We start from the raw sequence: 20,534 nt of genomic DNA, 5'->3' as shown, positions 1-20,534 counted from the left end.
CATATAGTTTGTCAATGTGCAAAAACTTTGGAGATTGAATTTTTGTCCCAACTCAGGATGGGAACATTTTTTGAAATCTCATGTTTTTCAGGGACACAAAAACATTTCTAGGCCATTGCTGCTATCACTAGCAATTGTCTGCAAATGAAATGGGATATAGTGATTAGACCAATACACTGACACCCAAGAGTCCTGGGATCTAGTTCCAAATTTCCTGAGTCCTGAGCCTGTGGCTGCATTCCCCTGAATGGGTAAAGCCCCACTGAAGTGGCTCAGATGCAGCTATCTGCCTGGTTAATTTAGCTTCAGGAACAGGCCCTTATGGGTGATCTTAGGCATGTTGCTTTACTGCTCCAATGCTTTACTCCACTGTAAAATGAGCCTTTTAATACTTTCCTAGCTCACAGGGACACTAGGAAGCAAAGTGTTACTGAATGTGGTGAATTATTCTATTTTAAATTTAACTTGCTGTAGCAGAGATTGACAAAGTGGCCTATTCACCTCTATTTGTTTTTCTAAAGTTAAGTGTTTGCCAGCTTAGAGTCGAAGAAAAAATATACCTTGCAATGCTATTTTGGGCACTGAGCGTTTGGAATAAATTAAAATAAGACACAGTTTCAATTATTTTCATTTGTTTAACTTGTTTTGAAACCATTTTCTTGACATTGTCCTTGTTTTCGAATGATTAGCACTTCAGTGTTTCAGTGCTTGTTTGGGGTTCAATCAATCCCACCACCTCTCTTCCTCTCTGTCTTTCTGGGGGAAACAAGATTCTTAGTGAAAACCCCTATCTCAGCTCTCTTGGAAAATTACCAACAATTCCACCTCTCTTGCCCATGATCCCAAAATATGAGAATTGTAGAAATTGTGTTGTATTTATTATAAGGCGCGTGATACAGTCTCATTGACAAATAAGGAAATGCAGCCTAAATGGAGCTACCATAAGTTGGGTTCAAAACTGGTTGGTTAACCATTCCCAGAGAGCAGTTGTCAATGGTTCACAGTCATACTGGAAGGGCATAATGAGTAGGATTCCACAAAGATCACTTTTTGGGACCCGTTCTGTTCAATATCTTAATTGATGATTTAGATAAGACACAGAGGGTATACTTATAGGCTGTGTCTATACTGGCAAGCAGCTGATTTTGTGGAAAAACTTGACAGCTGTCTACACTGGCCACTTGAATTTCCGCAAGAACACTGACTTCCTACTGTCTGAAATCAGTGCTTCTTGCGGAAATACTATGCTGCTCCCATTCGGGCAAAAGTCCTTTTGTGCAAAGCTTTTGCTCAAAAGGGCCAGTGTAGACAGCTCAGATTTGTTTTGTGGAAAAAAGCCGCGATTGCGAAAATGGCGATCGGGGCTTTTTTGCAGAAAAGCGCGTCTAGATTGGCACAGACGCTTTTCCGCAAAAAGCGTTTTTGCGGAAAAGCATCCGTGCCAATCTAGACGCTCTTTTCTACAAATGCTTTTAACGGAAAACTTTTCCGTTAAAAGCATTTCCGGAAAATCATGCCAGTCTAGATGTAGCCATAAAGTTTGTGGATGATACCAAGCTGGTTGTTAGCATATTGTTGAGCAGTTTGGCAGACCTGCACACTTGCAAAATCATAGAATCTTAGAAGTGTAGAACTAGAAGTGATCACAATAGGTCACTAGTCCTGTCCCTTGCACTCAATACAAGTCTAAGTAAAACTAGACCAGTCCTGACAGGCATTTTTCTATGGAAACATAGAACTGGAAAGAATCTCAAGATGCCACCAAGTCTAGTCCCCTACACTTATGGAAGGACCAAGCACCATTTAGACCAGGGATGGACAATAATTTCCACAGGAGAGCCACTCCACTGATTGTGATAAGTCATCAGGGGCTGGTTCTGAGACCCTAGAGTGGGTGGGAACTTGAGTGGAAGGGATGGGCTGGAGGCTAGAGAGAGTATGGGTAAGAGAGACTGTGTGAGAAAGACTTTGTGACACAGATTGTGTGTGTGTATGGCAAAAGACTAGGGGTATGTCTACACTACCCTCCTAATTCGAACTAGGAGGGTAATGTAGGCATACCGCACTTGCAAATGAAGCCCGGGATTTGAGTTTCCCGGGCTTCATTTGCATAAGCCAGGCGCCGCCATTTTTAAATCCTGGCTAGTTCGAACCCCGTGCCGCGCGGCTCCACGCGGCACGGAGTAGCTAGTTCGGAGTAGGCTTCTAATCCGAACTAGCTGTACTCCTCTTGGAATGAGGAGTACAGCTAGTTCGGATTAGGAAGCCTAATCACACTTTGAAGTAGGAATAAGATCCTCCGGAAAAGGGCGCTTTTTCCCCAGGATCGGGGCCAGTGTAGACGCTCTTTTCCAACTTTTCTAAAAGCCGGAAAAAACCGGCGGACATTTTTATTTAAATGCCGTGGGGGATATTTAAATCCCCCGCGGATTTCCCTATTACGATCTCTGAAATTACCATGCCCCTTTCGGAAAAGGGGCCAGTGTAGACGTAGCCTATTAGTAATTGAAAGCTGTTAGTATGTCCCCTCTCAGTCTTCTCTCTTCCAGACTAAACAAGCCCAGTTCTTTCAATCTTCCCTCACAGGTCATGTTTTCTAGAACTTTAATCATTTTTGTTGCTCATCTCTGGACCTTCTTTGATTTGTCCACATCTTTTTTGAAATCTGGTGCCCAGAGCTAGTGTCAATGCTCCAGTTGAGGCCTAATCAGTGCAGAGTAGAGCGGAATAATGACTTCTCGTGTCCTGCTTACAACACTCCTGTTAATGCATCCCAGACTCAGGTTTGCTTTTTTTGCAACAGTGTAATAGAGTTAGTCAGATTCAGCTTGCGGTCCACTCTGTCCCCTAGATCCCTTTCCACAATACTCCTTATTAGACAGTCAGTTCCCATTTTGTATGTGTGAATCTGATTGCCCCTTCCTAACAGCAGTACTTTGCATTTGTCCTTATTGAACTTCATCCTATTTTCCTCAGAGCATTTTTCCAGTTTGTCCAGATAATTTTGAATTATAATACTGTTCCCTAAAACACTTACAACCCCTCTCAGTTTCATATTGCCTGGAAACTTTGTAAGTGTGCACGCCATGCCATTATCTAAATCACTGATGAAAATATAGAACAGAACCAGCCCCAGAACTGGTCCCTGAAGACCCCCCAATTGATATGCCCTTCCAACATGTCTGTGAACCATTGATAACCACTCTCTGGGAATTGTTATGCAATCAGTTATGCACTCCCTTTACAGTAGCTCCATCTAGGTTGTTTTGGAAGCCAAAGCCCTCCTGGAGACACCATCTTTGCAGCCAGGCATTCACCTCCAGGATGCATCTGTTTGGGCTGGCATGTTTGCACTGGATGAAATTTACCTTGATCCAAAGTACTCTCTGCACCAGATGTTTTTTAACATTAATAATGCTGTCATCTGGAATTCCCTGAGCCTGTGTGGTTAGCATTTTTACTTCACATCATCTAACATTGTCAGATGGCTTTGGTATAACTGCAAATAATTGCCAGTTGGAAATGCCAGCTAATAATGTAAGAGCATAAGAATGGCCATATTTGGTCAGACCTAAGGTCCATCTAGACCCGTGGTCCCCAACACGGTGCCCGCGGGCGCCATGGCGCCCGCGGGGGCATTTCCATGCGCCCGCCAGGTGCTTGGGGCTGGCCTGGCACCGGGCGCATGGCGGGGGGAGCGCCGGCCCCGGGCGCGCGGCGCTGGGCGGGGGGAGTGCCGGCCCCGGGCGCACGGCACATGGCAGGGGGAGCGCCGGCCCCAGGCGCGCGGCGCATGGCGGGGGGAGCGCCGGCCCCGGGCATACGGCGCATGGTAGGGGGAGCGCCGGCCCCGGGCATGCGGCTATGGGGGGGGGCCGCCCCCGGGGTGCAAGTGTCCCCGCCCCCTGGCGCCCGGCGGGCGAATGGCCACGCCCCCTGGCGCCCGACAACCTTGAAAGGTTGGGGACCACTGATCTAGACCAATATCCTGACTTCCAACAATGGCCAATGCCAAGTAAACAATAAGCTTTACTTCTGTTCTAGATTAAAAAACTGGACTCGCAGTGTCACAGAATTTCTGTCTCACCTTAAGTCTCAGGAAAAATTTAGAAAACAACAAATAGTCTAGTAGCACTTTAAAGACTATCAAAACATGTAGATGGTATTATGAGCTTTTGTGGGCACAACCCACTTCTTCAGATGAACTTAAGTCTCACTGTGACTCCCTTCTATCCTTTGTCTGCCTTATCTATTTAGATAGTATTTCCCCAATAGTGTCTAGCAAATGGGGCTTACAACTTTGTTGGGGCCTTGAGCCATGAGTGTAATAGAAATAATGTTAGTAATAAAATGGGTGTTTGCATTCCTTCCATGTCCACAATTGCCTCATGAAACCAACGGGGTGTGCATGGAATGCAGGATTCAACCCTGCACACAGGATAGTTATAATAAATAATCTTTCAAGAATCAACTTGTATTTTATTATTTTGAGAAATTTTTGTTTACTGTTTGGGATTAAATAATTATATGATCAAACTTTTCAGCCTATTCATTTTCTTTGTTGTATGTTACATGCAAAGACCATCCACAGATTGGGGTTTCTTTTTGTTTGTGGACATGGCCTTTAAATAGAAGGCAGGGCAGAAACATATGTTGGGTGGATTGTTATTCTATTTTCTTTTGCTTCTCTATTTAGCTTTATAGCTTTTTATACATCTGGATAGGTCAAGGTGTTTGTCTAGAGAAAAAAATCATTCCCACTGTAATTTTTTCTACAAATAAAATGCCTGTGCCGTGGAGCTTCAGGACAATTATTGAAAAGATGCTAAAGCAGTTTTTAGAAGAGTGTTTTAATTATGAACTTCAACGTACTGTACCTGAGTACAGTAGCTTTACAATTATAGAAATTAGAGATGGAAGAAGCCTTCTTGGCTATCTAGTCTATCATGCTGCTAGTGCATGGCAGACGTTTACAGCATATTTCACTAGTCTTACCTTAAATATCTGAAGTCCAGGGCTTTAGACCATTTCCTTAGGGGAATGATACTGCACTGTTGCCTTTTCTTAATTTTGCCCATTTGTCCCTAAATAATAACTCTATGTTTATTACCTTCAAATGTTTCTACGTGGTTGTCAACCCTCACCTTTAAATGTCAATTAACCAAGCTGAACTGATTGTAATAATTCTGGGACCACCTAGGAATTTACTGGTGTCACTATGTTGTACAAAATGACTACTCTCAACTATGAAAACAAGCATAGAAATTGTAGCTTCTGATTTCCTAAGCACAGGCTTCTACCCAGTGCTTAATTTGTGCTAGATCTAGCTGGGGCTGAGCCCTGGCATCTCTAGGCTTTCCATTTCATAGCCTCGGTACCTCTGGTCTTTCTGAACCATTCAGAAAGTAACAGCATTGTTTGAGGCCCAGCAACTTAATGAAGCAAATTAAGCACTGCTCTTACCACCTGAGCTAAAAAGGAATTGATAATAGCAGCATCGAGCGCAAGACATACAGCGGGTTATTTCTAATTCCAACCTGTAGTGGGCAGTGACACACAAACACTCCAGTGGTCTACTACATATTCCCTTCTCGAGAGGGAGCTGATTTCAGAACATTGTGGATTCACAGGCGTTTAAAGCTTAAGCTCACAGAAGTGTAAATCATTCCTTGATACTAACACGCATCTTTGAGACTATGTAGGACTCAAGAGTTGCTGCTATTCCACACAGTGGTGATGCTCAAAACTTTACATGAGTTGGGGCTAAATATAGTAAAAGGTTACTTTGGAAAGTTGTTTTAAACACTACCAGGAAGATCCTCAGTTGGGGTTAATTATTATAGCTCTTTTGGTGTCAATGGAATTGTGACATTAGTACCAATCCCTGTGGATCTGCCACCACCATTTAATTCAGTTAAAAGTAATTCCAGCTGTGCTAGTATTGCAATATTGCAAATTGACTGACTCATGGTGGGGGATTTTTGAGAGGAAGGAAGTAGGAGATGTAAAAGCCCTCAGTAGGAAGATCATATGCCAGAATGTACAATGTCATTCCTGTGATTTGCATTTGCATTGAGTTGCCAACACTATGATATGTGGCCCGAGAGGGAAAGTGACCTGAGACACATCATTAAGTCAAGGGACTGGGCAGAGCACCATCACAACAAGGTGAGAGGGGGCAGAAGAGAGGGAATCAGAAAAACAAAAGAACATAGCCCCATATTGCTGATGTTGATGCATGAGAGGAACAGAAACTAATGTAACAGTCACAGTTGGGAGGGGAATATGTAGGTGTAATATTGCAGATGCTGTAGTTAGAAAAATTATCTTTCTAATGGCAAACTGAATGCATTTGACAAGGAATGAAAGAAACACAAGGATGTGAAACTCCACTATCTCATTTTGCCAAAGTTCCTCCTTAGAGCAGAATTGTATTTTATGACGAGATGAGATTTTACCTCCCTACCAGCACAGTATCTGAGTGTACATGGAAGGAGCTAAAGATGGATAGGATAACACTCACCTGCTAACTGAGGTGCATAGCTAGTGACCCATAGAGTGGCCAGGACACCAGTCCCCTCACCTTCCCCTCCCCTCTGGGTGATGGCGGGAACAAAGGGAGAGGAATTATGCTCCTCTTGATTTCCCTTCCCCCTTCCTCCCTGGGACTGGGGTTTGCCTTTAATTGGGTCTAAGCTCTAAGCCTGTCCCACCAGCTTCCACTGCAATTGGATACCTGGGATCAAGATAGACTGACTGACTGACTGGCTCCCACTTTCAGAGGCAAAAGGAAGAAGCAGAGGTTGTTTCTGCCCACTGTTGGCTTGTCCCCATTTTGGCTTTGTTCCAGCACCACTCCTTCATGCCCTTCTTTCTGGAGTTCTTGGGCTGCTGGGGCTATACTGATCACCAGATTTTAGGGGAAATCTAAATGGGATTTTTTTTCCCGTATGGGAAAATTGAGAAATGAGCAGGAGGGATTTTTCAGTCACCTCCCATCTGGTATCTTGGAGGTCTGGTTTAAGGATTTACATTACATGGGTCACAATGTTGGCAGCAGGTGCCTGCAGATAGGAAGGGGTGCAGGGAGGGCCATCCAGAGGGGCAGGTAGGGGTGATGTGGGGACACAGAGGTGCTGCGTACCTCCCAAGTGCTACCATGAGTCACTTATGGTTGGCAGACTTCAATTCAATTGTTATATTAAGAAAGGGTACAGTGTGAGGTCTTTATAACCCAATGGGCTGACAGAACAACACTACACAGTGTGGGGATCCCCTCATCTCATATCTCCTATCTTCAGCATGGAGAAGGGGAATGGACTGGATTCTGATTTACTGCCAGTCTCTGGACAGGCCTGCGGATGTGGTACAGAAATTGCCACAAACCCATCGTTAGGTTTGTAGAACTCAGGGTTCAACTACATTCCATGCTAGAAGAGTCTGACTGGGTAATCTATGGAGACGTTTCCCAATGGTAAATAGTTTGATAAATCAGAGGCTTCCATTTAACCATTCTCTAGCAGATGTGTCTCACTACCTCGGCGTCCACATCAGCATATTAGCTGGGGAAACCCCTGCAGTCCCAGGAAGAGGGACAGGATGATTTAATAGGTGTTTTCCATTTCTTATTGCTTTGACCATATTTAGCATTGGCTCTGACTTGCAATTAAATTAATTCACCACATAATCCAATGAAACATTCCACCCACTTACATCTATTTTTGCTATTTGTCATCACTTGATAAAACACAATTTGACATTTGGGCAACTGGCTGAATTTTCACACATTCAGCTTCACGGTCTTGTCTGTCTCTTGTTTCATCAACAGGCTGAATTTACTGAGACATGTTGTGTGTTGTATAGCTGTTTGAGGTCTCTCATAGAAGTTCAGACTAAATGAAGAAAGCAGGTGAATTTCAGCACTGACAGAACCTTAATCTGGCATATATGCCAATAGGAATGTAATAGAATGCGAACAGAATCAGTGATGATAGGCAGTTTGGATTCTCCAAAATGCAACATCCACTGAGACCGAGTTGACTTTATAGAAAAAAAAGAAGTAACCTCAAATTCAAAAATACTGTAGCATTCGTTGCAGCCATATTCCCAGTTTCACTGCATCCTGTGCTTTTAAAATGATCATAATCATTTGCTTCTGTCATGCTTTGTACTGGAACAGAATCTTCCTATCGAGGTTTTGAGAGCACTACCTGTGTGCCTAATGGATCTATGACAGTATGCCACATAATTTATATTATTGTTTTTAGGGGAAGTCAGATTCTATGAAATAGCAATTTTATAGGCTTATATTTGCCATGGATCAAATACTTCTCTAAGACCAAGGTTTTCAAAAGTGAGTGCTGATTTTCAGTTATTGTGTTTTCAGGTACCTCTCTACTCAGGAGCCAAACCTGGGTCATGCAAACCCATTTCTCAAAATGTGCCTGTAAAGGATTCTGATCTGTACTGAGGTCTGCTGCCAACACGATGGCAGCAGCATTATTGGTGTTAGAGTTTTAGAGTAAACATGAGAACAAACAACCCCCAAAACAGGAACATGTTAATAATATAATATACTCAATGTTGTTGTCTTATGAATCAGGACAGTAAGTCTGCTAAAGAATGAAGGGCTAAGAATTATGATAGACATTAAAATTATGCAATTGTTTTACTGCAAGAAAATTTATTTGTTCACGCAGATTGTCATATAGTGTCTTTTTTTCTAGTCAAAATAAAAGGGAAGTAATTATCCTATCAAAGATGAAAAATTAGGGCAGCAAAAGTTATTGCAAAGCATTGAAATAATGCTGAGTTGCTCCTACACAGTGCTTCCCACAGCATCTGTAAATATGCTGAGAGCATGTTTATATAAAGATATGGTTTCTAAGTCCAAAGTGGGACCGCAGATGCCCAAACTATGACTTCTTGGAATGAAGGGGCGGGAAGGGGAAAGCAGTTGTGTAAGCATGTTTACTTTTCAGTGATAAGGATATTCTAACTTGTCCACAAGAGATGACTCGCCAGTTTAGGTCTATAAAAGTGAAGGTATTTGCACTCTAAAAAGCAGAGTTTCAGAACCCAAGAATTCAACATGATGCATCCAAGCCTTGTAGCTGCCTTCTTTTTCTTGCTGGGCTTGTCATACTGTTTGACACTGCCTATTCCTCATGAAGACAGTGATGAATTCACAACAGAAGATCTCCGGTTTGCAGAGGTACAGTATAAAAACAGTCTTCACATATTCAGATCTACTGATCAGTTGTCTTTGTTCTTTGGAAACTGGAAATATTATTTTATTTTTTCCCTAGCGCTATCTAAAGACACATTACAACCTACGTTCCAGTCCTGCTAACATAAGAAGGAAGAATGCCAACACAGTGGCAGCCAAACTTCGAGAAATGCAGTCTTTTTTTGGGTTGGAGGTGACTGGCATATTAGATGAAGAAACGTATGAGCTGATGCAACAGCCAAGATGCGGTGTCCCTGATGTGGGGGAATACAACTTTTTCCCTAGAAAACTAAAATGGTCAAAAAATAATTTAACATACAGGTAAAACCATATTTAGTGATATTGTTTTTTATTTTAAAGGTATCCTGCTGTGAAGGTATACACAGCAATTACATTGTACTGTATATCGGTTTAATAAGCTCAGCAAGGTAAAAAGGGTAGTCTATACTTTGTAAATGTCTCAACTTCAGATTTTTAAATCTATATCAAAGTTCGTTGGAATCAATATGAACCTTACCATTAATTTCAGTGGGCTTCACATCAGGCTCTATCTAAATTTCTTTCATGAATTTAGTTACCCCAATATAATACAGTGGTGCCCTTAAAATGTAACTATTTGCCAGATACTTAAACAGTGGTAAATAAGAGGGTAGGGGGTGCAATTTTCTCTATGGCTGTGTCTAGACTGGCAAGTTTTTCCACAAAATCAGCTGCTTTTGCGGAAAAACTTGCCAGCTGTCTATACTGGCCGCTTGAATTTCCACAAGAACACTGTCTGAAATCGGTGCTTCTTGCGGAAATACAGTACTATGCTGCTCCCATTCAGGCAAAAGTCCTTTTGCGCAAAGCTTTTGCGCAAAACGGCCAGTGTAGACAGCTCAGATTTGTTTTGCGCAAAAAAACTCCGATCGCGAAAATGGCGATTGGGGCTTTTTTGCAGAAAAGCGCGTCTAGATTGGCACGGACGCTTTTCCGCAAAAAGTGCTTTTGCGGAAAAGCGTCCGTGCCAATCTAGGCGCTCTTTTCCGCAAATGCTTTTAATGGAAAACTTTTCTGTTAAAAGCATTTGCAGAAATCATGCCAGTCTAGACGTAGCCTATGTGTTGAATAGGGAAATTACAGTGATATCTCTATGTAGCAAGCTGTTAACAAACATTGCTTTTGTAATTATGATAATTGTAGCTCTTTAATGCCCTCTTGATCATGTATTGTCTCTTTAGAATGGTCAGGTGCATGAGATATTTTATATCTTTTAAATATATTCATAGTAAAATATACTATGCCTGAATAAAGTCTCATATTATCTGTACAGAATATCTTAACAAAGAACTTTCAGTTTTCTGGGGTTTCTCTAGTACATAATGGCAACCCCGCCACCTAGATCCTAAGTTGTTAGGTCATTATTTCTCTGAATGATATTGCTAGATGGAAATGCATATTTTTATTTTTGGAATACTATACATTAGTAATCCAATCTTTTGTTCTGAGATAAGTGTACTCTAGCAAGAGCTTTTGACAAATGATTATCTCCCAGTCAAAAGTAAGCTTTCATGAAAGTACATTGCAATGTTTACTTGGCCCCAAAGTAAGCATAATTGAAGATATTTTATCTGATTGATAGAATTGTGAATTACACCCGAGATCTGACACGTGCTGAAGTGGACAGAGCATTCAAAAAGGCATTCAAGGTTTGGTCTGAAGTGACACCGCTGAACTTCACTAGAATTCGTAGTGGTACTGCTGATATTATGATTTCCTTTGGAACAAAAGGTAACAGAGGAAGATTACTTTTGAGAAGTTTATACAGTATACTCACCTATTTATAAAAGAGATGTAAATTCTGTTGGCATTTTATTTGTTGCTTTATAGAACATGGTGACTTTTATCCTTTTGATGGACCATCTGGATTACTAGCTCATGCTTTTCCTCCTGGCCCAAATTTTGGAGGAGATGCCCATTTTGATGATGATGAAACCTGGTCAACTGATTCCAGAGGTAACATACATTCTAAAGATCACTTCAACCAGAGCTGGGTGCACTATTTGTTATGAATAACATAGATGATACATTTTGTCCCTTCTGGACAGAAAATCATTCACAAACATGCCCTGATTTCATAAAATGTGTTTGCCATTCAGAATATTTGCCAGATACTTTGGATGGATCATTTTCAGCTTGCAAATTGTTTGTGAACAGTTTTGTTTTGACTACTACTGAAGTCAGAGGGAGCTGTTTTTAATCCCAGATTGTAGATAGGAAAATGGTACGTGTTTTGTATGAAGTATGGGAAAAATAATTATTTGTGTTAAAATGTGGGATTTGCAATTCTTTTGTGGAATACCTGTCAGTTGTCTGAATGACCAGAATTATGAATCACATGACCCATGATCCCAGAGAAACAAGGCAGTTTGGGGTTTTTAAATTATTGTTCCACTTGCATTCTGAGGGTGCCCATCTCAAATCTCAGACAGATGGCGTGACCCCAATGAGAGCAATGGGAAGTTGTAAATACCATATCTGAAAATCAGGCCACTTTTAGGAAGTTTGAAAATATTTGCCCTTGTCTGCACAAGGAGCCATTGGTGGCAAGCCAATCCAGTTGTCACTAAAATTGTTTCAACAATGAGGAGACCTGTGGCATATTGAAAGACTATCAGATTTATTTGGGCATAAGCTTTTATGGGTAAAAACTACTTCATCAGATGCATCTGACAAAGTGGTTTTTACCCACAAAAGCTTATGCCCAAATAAATCTGGTAGTCTTTTAGGGTGCGTCTACACTGCACCGTTATTTCGAGATAACTAGCATTATTTCAAAATAACAATGCGAGTGTCTACACAGCCATTCCGCTATCTCAAAATAATTTTGAAATATTGGATGGCTTATTCCAAAATCTGTAAACCTCATTCTACGCGGAATAATGCCTATTCAGAAATAGCTATGTCAAAATAAGACGTGTGTAGATGCTTCACTGTTCCTATTTCGAAATAGCCCCTCACCAGGGCCATTCTAAGTTATTCCTCCCCAGTGTCTCTTGGGGCTCTAAACTGAGATAGCATGTCTACATTAGGGAAGCCTGCCTTGGACTAATTTGGAGGCTTCCCTGCAATGTAGACATGCTATTTCGAAATAAGCTATTTTGGAATAACTATTCTGGAATAGCTTATTTCGAAATAAGCATGCAGTTATGGTGCCATAGAACTCTTCATTTTTGCAAATACAGACTAAAGTGGCTACCCCTCTGCAGATTTTTTCAACTGCTGATGGTGTTTTCAGCACTGAGTCATCTAGCTATACTGGGAACAGATTTAATTGATCCAATGCTTCAATTAGCATTGACAGTCAATGCCCTGTGTGTGGAATTGTGGCAAAATTCCCACTGACTCTAGTGGATGAAGATTTCACCCTACAACTTCCAACATTGCTCAGACAGCTAAGTTGAACTGGGATTGGTGATAGTGAGAAATTTTTCAAATACAATTAAGTGTGAGAAAAATGTAAGGGGCAGACAAAATTCCCATTCTCTTGAATGAAGATAATAAGGATTGGAATGTGAGTCTCAGCATCCCCATCTATAAAATGGAGTTAATAATATTTAGGGTTAATTATTTCATGTATGTTCACTTCTTAGAAGAGACCTGTATAAATGCTTTATCATCAATGCAAAAAAGACATTGTAAAAGAGGATCAGGCAATAAACCACATTCAAATACACATGTATATTGTTTTAACAAGAAAGTTTGCTTTTGTTTTGCTTTCTTATAGGATACAACTTGTTTCTGGTGGCTGCCCATGAGTTTGGTCACTCTTTGGGGCTTGAGCACTCCAGAGACCCAGGAGCTCTGATGTTTCCTATTTACACATACACGGGCAACACTGGCTTCCTGCTTCCAGACGATGATGTGCAAGGGATTCAAGCTCTCTATGGTTTGTCTTCCTTTTGCCACTTCATCCATCTACCCTGGAATGTACATGTTGCACTGCAGTTTAACTCAGTGTTAGCAAACTGCTGCTGGCGATCCGATTGCTCAATGGTCACTACCATGGTAAATTAAGACAGAAACCTGGATCCTGGGAACCAGGCCTCCAGGTCAGAAGACACCCACATTTAGCAGTCAGGGAGAAACTGTAGCATGCAGTCGCTAGTGCACAGGTGATTGGTTTTAGCTGGCTATTTGTTATAGTGGACATACAGTCACTGAGCTGTCTGACATGGGAGGATGGTCAAAAACTATGAAGTAGGGGAAACAGAATTGTGCATTAGGGAGATCTTGGGAGGAAGGAATCTTCTTAGAGTCCCCAAAGATATGGTGTCCAGGTATTTTTATCCACAGATATCTTTGCAACATAACTAAACCCCAAAACGTAGGGCCATGATTTGCCAGAGGAAGAATAAGAAGAGAAAGTGAATACCATCAGTCCAGACAGTTTGTATTCATGGTTGTATTTATTTTGATTCTGGTGGACTCTTCAGCATCCCATTTAGTGCAAGATTATCTTACATGGAAGGAGAAGAATAGCAGTGACAGCTAAGTTATAATTTATGGTTACAGGTGCAGGAGGCAGAGATCCCCACCACAAACACCCCAAAACTCCAGAGAAATGTGATGAAAATTTGTCACTGGATGCAATAACAGAACTTCGAGGAGAAACGATGATCTTCAAGGACAGGTGAGATGATACAAATGATGGAATTGTGGTTTACACATACCGCATTTTCTGGCGTATAGGGCGACTGGGCGTATAAGATGACCCCCTATCTTTTTAATTAAAAGATAGGGTTTCATCTTATACCCCAGTGCCCCTCCGCCTCCTTTGCTCCCGGTGTCCCTGGTCTGCTGGAGATGGTCCCCAGCAGACCAGAGGCACCGGGAGCAAAGCCGCAGCAGCTTTGAAAGCCTCGGGGGAAGCCGGCGGGGGGGCAGCCCAGGCGCACCTGGGATGCCAGGCCGCCGGCTTCCCCCGAGGCTTTCAAAGCCACGGAGGGGCTCCGGCGGGGGAGCAGCCCAGGCATGCCTGGGATGCCCCCCCGCCGGCTTCCCCCGAGGCTTTAAAGCCGCGGAGGGGCTCTGGCGGCGGGGCATCCCAGGCGCGCCTGGGATGTATACCCGGCGTACAAGACGACCCCCGATTTTTGGGGGATGTTTTTTAACATCAGAGGTCGTCTTGTACGCCGGAATATACGGTATGCTTCTTTTGCAACTCACTACCTAAACTACATTTGGTTACAACCAAGGAAAGAAACTTGCCCCAAAGTCTTGTACAAACTTGAGTAAGTGAAAAAAAACACTATTTAATTTATTTTTAATTCCATTACTTTATCTTTTGTTTCTGAAAATGTAATTGGTTTGATCTTTTTCTATCTTCCAACAAATCTACTAATTTTCACACTTAGGCTAGGTCTAAACTACAAAGAAAAGTCAGAAAAAGATACGCAAATTACAGACCACAATTTCCGTATCTTTTTCTGCTTTTCTTTCTAAAGATGTTTTTCCAAAATTTGGCCTGTCTACACAGGGCCAAATTTTGGAAAAACCTCCTCTTATGATACATCCCTTCTTCCTCTACAATGAGGATTACAGGGATGGTGAAAGAATGCGTCAGCTTTTCAGAAATTGTTCCAAAAAAGCAGACTCATTCCTTGAACACTGCAAAGCTTTTCCAGGAGACTGGAGTCTGGACATAGCCTTACAGGTTAATCTCTTTTATTAAAGAACTAAAATAGGTTGTGAGATCACCAGAAATTACTGTAAAAGGCTACGTAGCATATAACACTTAACCAGCCTTTATAACGTACATATGATTTTGATTCCCTATCAGACTGGTGACAATCAAGAATGTATTCCTGGAAGTCAGTTCAGCTGGTGTGAAACTGATGTGAAATTGGTGTGAATGGGGCTCAGTCTCCACATGATTAAGCAGACTCACTGTTTCATAGGATTGCATTGGATTTTCTCAAAAATTCAGAAATTATTTAATTTTCTGCAGAAAATTGCACTGCCCACAACAATCTTACATGGTGCACTGCCACATGTATCTGTACTTTCTCTTCTTAAGGGAAAAAAGTTGGGCAAAAAGAAATCAAGACATAAGTTTATTCTCTTCTGAGGAAGTATTCATGTTGTGAATGAGAGATTTGGTCTGAACCATCATGGCTAGGAGAGGAGGTGGAGATCTATTAAATTTACCTTGAATTAAAACGTGCTCTGCATTATATGCATATATCAATATTGGAAATCATACTGTGCCATGCCCTGAAGATGAAGATAAAAAAATCCATTTTCTCTTTTTGAAATAGGTTTTTCTGGCGCCTACATCCTCAGATGGTCGAGGCAGAACTGGTGTTAATTAAGTCCTTTTGGCCAGAACTTCCAAACAAGATAGATGCTGCTTATGAAAACCCCATAAAAGATCATGTGATCATATTTAGGGGTAAGCTATTTGCAAATGGCAAAAAAAGTGGAATTATCTTAATCAGTCTCACTGAACACAGATACTTGGGGTTAAAGTCTATAGTCCTTGGTCAGACAAAACTTCCATTTCACCCCAGGCAACTCTACATGATTGTTAATGGACTAGAGAATGCAGAATTTTGGCTAGAAGGTTAGGTCCTCAACTAGGGCACGTCTAGACTACAGGGTTTTGTTGACAGAAGTTTTGTCGACAGATACTGTCGACAAAGCTTCTGTCGACAAAGAGCGTCTAGACTACATTCAGTTCTGTCGACAAAGCAAGCTGCTTTGTCGACAAAACCCTGTAGTCTAGACACAACCCTACATGCAATAACACCTTCTGTCGACAGAACTCTGTCAACAGAAGGTGTTATGCCTCGTAAAATGAGGTTTACCAGCATCGACAAAACTGCTGAGTTCTGTCGACGTTATGTCGACAGAACTCAGCGGTAGTGTAGACGCAGGTATAGTTTTGTCGACAAAAGTCCACTTTTGTCGACAAAACTCTGTATTCTAGACACACCCCTAGAGTAATGACTTCATTTTACACCAGGGGAGGATCTTGCCCCAGTAATCTAAATCACACAAAAATAATAATGTAATCATCATTGCTGAGCTTTACTCTGCTAATACCTTTTCACTGATGCTACATTATCATAAAAGATTGACATTCTGTCATCATTACTTACAGGAAGGAAATTCTGGGCTCTCAATGGATATGACATAATTGAAGGCTACCCTAAAAAAATATATGAGCTGGGATTCCCCAATGAGATGAAAACAATAGACGGGGCTGTCCACATTAAAGACACCGGCAAGACTCTCTTTTTTACTGGAGACAAGTACTGGAGGTATGTTAGAAATGTTCTTATTTTCAATTCTGCCAGGCTTAATTTAGGTACCAATTTATTTGTTTCATTGTAAACACTTATGGCCTAATGGACCATATTTTTTCTTTAGTTTCAAATACAGGGATAGCAGCTCTTTAGAATATACCATAAAGATATAGGTAGCAATAATGATATAAATTCTTAATATTAAATTATGACTTTCAGCACAGTACTGAGAAAAGGGTCATAAGTACTTATTTCCAGGAACAAAAGACAGGACTATGCAGCACTTTAAAGACTAACAAGACGGTTTATTAAGTGATGAGCTTTCATGGGCCATACCCATTTCCTCAGATCAAATTGTGGAAGAAAATTGGCATGACCATATGCCAATATTGTCATGCCAATTTTCTTCCACAATTTGATCTGAGGAAGTGGTCTGGCCCACGAAAGCTCATCACCTAATAAACCGTCTTGTTAGCCTTTGAAGCGCTGCATAGTCCTGTTTTTTGTTTCAGCAAGACCAGACTAACACGGCTACATCTCTATTATTATTCCCAGGAGGCACTGTAACTCAGATACACCTCTAAGACACAATTACTTACTCGCTTCCCGCTTCCTGAGTATGGGTGGAACAGGGTAGTAAGTTACTGCTGCCTTGAATCAGAAGCAAATCTAAACCCCTTTCTTTTAGTTTTTTATGCTGATCAATGAGTGGGGCTTAGAGCTAAGGTATCATCCCCTGATACCATCAGCCTACCTGCTCTGATGAGAGACATATAGCGCTATCACCCCTTAAAGCTAGGTACAATCCAGACTTTCAATTCTGTAGTTTATTACCCAACCTTTAAAAAAATTACCTTTATTGTTCTTGTACCAGCTAGCATTGTGTTTCTGGTACAAGGACACCTGGAGAATCAAACTCATACTCACCATTGCATTTGGCATAGGCAATTTAGTGACTTCCAGCCACTCACAACCTGGGTAACTTTGGTACCTAAAGGTGTTAGGACTTTTGTCAGATTGCAAACCACACTCTATTCCCTCTCCCAGCTATGCAGGTTCCTTGAATTTGTATTTTTTCATATTTAACATAGCTATGATGAAGAAAACCAAGTTATGGAAAAAGGCTATCCCAGACGAATAGAGGAAGAATTCCCAGGAATTGGCAATAGAGTGGATGCAGTTTACCAAAAAAATGGTATTTTTTCCTTTCATTATTATCAGTAAGCCTGGTTCAAATTTCGAATTCCCAGCATTTACAATTTTCCTTCTATCTTAAATCAGAATAAAAAGTTGAAATGTTCCTGTGAAATGGAATTTCTGGAAAAAATCATTTTGGAAATTTTGAAACAATCTTATCTCATTTTGTTTCAAAATATTCCATTTTGATCTTAGAGAAATGTTAAATTTTGAGTAACATAATATATAAAAATCAAATCATTAAAGTTGAAACAATCCACACTGATCTTCTAAAATAGAAATGCTTCAATGATTTTGTCAAAATGTTTTATGCAATCAGTATGTTCTTGAGATAGTAACTCAGCGTTTACCAGTATACAATAATGTATGTGTTGAAAAGAGTGAGTTTGGTGGACAGAGTTTAGGATTCTGTAGGAAGGCAACTCTAAAATGAAGGTGAGGTATCTTTTGCAGGACCACTCAACAGGTCTCTGGTAGAACCTGGATCAAAACTCAGGTTCAGAACACAACACATTGTGTCCTTGTCACTGAGACTAAACTATGTTCTCTTTTAATAGAATTTGCAAATTAGGGAATTAAATAAATGATCAACCACTTGTTTTTCACAGGCAAATGCTATGTAAAAAAGAAGAACCAAGTTTCTTAGCATCCAAAATATTGACCACTGGCACTAATTTAAGAGCCAGGATGAGGCCAATTTGAAAATTTAGCTCAGAGTTTCAAATAGCAATTAATTTTGCTGAATAGATATAGTCTAAAAATCCAGGACTTTTTTATTTAAAAAAATACTTCTAACAAAATCCCATATGATATTAATGTCTGGTTACAAATCATTTTAACAAGTCTTTTTCCCCATAGGTTACATCTACTTTTTCAATGGACCACTCCAGTTTCAATATAGCATCTGGAGCAACAGAGTTGTTCGTGTCTTGAAAACTAACTCCATGTTCTGGTGCTAATCGCTTTCTACATGTTTAACAGGTTGCAGGCTGTAGAACAGTCTGTAGCAAATGGAAATACCATTGTGGGAAGAAGGATTTATAGGTAATGATTCTGTGAACAAACTCTGTTCATCTACCCCCCAAAGTTGTACTGTATATATAGGAATTATATAGCTTATTTCAGTCTGGAACTGAATTAATTTAATAGGAGGAGAGAGAAGAGAATGATTAGCATTTCAAGGGACATTAGACCATAAAAAGTCAATTCAGAATTTAACAAGATCCCCCTGCAAGATGCCGAATGCATCCTGTGAGATCACAAATACACACAACTCCAGAAATTTGAGAGTGATTAGCATATTGCAAGAGGCTCTCAGCATCTCTCAGGAACAGGCCGGTGCTGACTGCTAGTTAAGTAATTAGAGCTAATCCTGCCATTCTTGAGAACATTTCCATTAGAATTTAACGGTGTCCAACACACTAGCCACTAGCCACATGTGGCTATTTGGCTGGTTGACTGTGGCTTGTTGGCTTGAACACTGTGGTTATTTGGCCAGTTGAGAGTGACTAGTTTGCTATAGTGACTACTGCTTCAGGACTGGTTGGACACCACAACATTAAATCATTGGGGATTTCATACATGTAAAAAATGGGCCAGGACAGCAAAACTGACACCTGGAGAGTGGAGACACCAACTTAAGATATTGTAGTTATGCAATGTGAAAATGTTTGCATACTGGCATATCTCCATGGAAACAGCTGACCATGACACTTTCACAGGAAGCCAGAGTGAGGATGGAGAAACAGCAAGGTGCCTAAAATCAAGTAGCAAAGGTAGAGAGAGGCTCCAAGGTAACCCTTCTCTGAATGGTATCATGGAAACCAGGAAGAGATGGCAAACACCAAGAGTTATGAGATACTCAGGAAAGGAGGCTGAAGTCTAGCACTAACAGATCAATGGAGAGCTCTCCAGGTCTGATCCACCCCCTGCTGCAAACTAATGCAGCTCCACTCATGTTCACTGGAGTGATGACAAATTACAGCAGCTGAGAATCTGACCATCCATTTCAAAATACTGTTAAAATTATGGATTTTGGTGTTTTTTAAGTCAATGTTTCAATATTTATTTCAGTTGTTCCAGTGCCTTATGTGTTCACTGTTTTTTCAGTCAACCCAAACAATGCATGACTGTGGTTACTTTTCAACTTTAAAAGGTATTAAATAAACCAAATGAATAAAAGTGAATTGTGAGTCTCATTCAATAATAGGCACTAGTACATGCCGAAAAAGCAAAAGAAAACTACAGGAAATTTACAAAAGAAATCAGGTAACAGAACTTGGGATTTTAATAATGACCTTTTTGCTCATAATTTGATTTTTTCAAGATACTGTAATTCTCTTTTTACCTTAATAATTTATTAAAAGATTTTCTTTGGTCCCAAAATACACAGAACAAGGATAATGTGTAAATTACATGAGGACACAGAATATAATAAATGACAATTATTAGTAAATCACTTGTACTGTATATAATTTCCTTTTAGCTGGAATGATAAACAAAGAACAACAGAAACTAACATTTTACCTAGAATAGTCCCATGAAATATGTATTAACTACTTAGGCTAAACAATCTGTTCCACCTCATATTGAGCTGTGACACTCATAGGCTATGTCTACACTGGCAGAAGTAAAGCTCTAGCAGTTACAGCCATGCTCACAGAGCATGTCAGAGAAACTGCGGTTGTGTGTCCATACTGTGCTCCTTGTGATGCTGGAGTGCATCCACATTAGCTCTTACACCACCACAGACAACAGTGTATTATGGTAGCTATTCCAATGTGCAGCTGACCACAGGGTGCTTTGGGAATGTTTTGCAA

At 40.7% G+C, this 20,534-nt stretch overlaps 1 protein-coding gene across 1 annotated transcript; it reads left to right on the top strand.

Annotated features, from left to right (window-relative positions):
- Positions 1 to 8,908: 8,908 nt before the first annotated feature.
- On the top strand, positions 8,909 to 20,134 carry MMP13 (matrix metallopeptidase 13). The gene is made up of 10 exons (XM_089775658.1): positions 8,909 to 9,214; positions 9,309 to 9,550; positions 10,851 to 10,999; positions 11,099 to 11,224; positions 12,996 to 13,157; positions 13,784 to 13,901; positions 15,529 to 15,662; positions 16,374 to 16,533; positions 17,610 to 17,713; positions 18,574 to 20,134. The coding sequence occupies exons 1-10, from the start codon at positions 9,092 to 9,094 to the stop codon at positions 18,672 to 18,674; spliced, it is 1,419 nt and encodes a 472-aa protein (XP_089631784.1). The 5' UTR covers positions 8,909 to 9,091; the 3' UTR covers positions 18,675 to 20,134.
- The last annotated feature ends 400 nt before the right edge of the window (positions 20,135 to 20,534 follow it).

Source organism: Pelodiscus sinensis, chromosome 1 (genome assembly GCF_052426305.1).
Source record: "Pelodiscus sinensis isolate ZL-2025 chromosome 1, ASM5242630v1, whole genome shotgun sequence".
NCBI classification, from domain to species: domain Eukaryota; kingdom Metazoa; phylum Chordata; order Testudines; family Trionychidae; genus Pelodiscus; species Pelodiscus sinensis.
The sequence above is the reverse complement of the archived record's forward strand: the minus strand, read 5'-3'. Positions and strand labels throughout refer to the sequence as shown.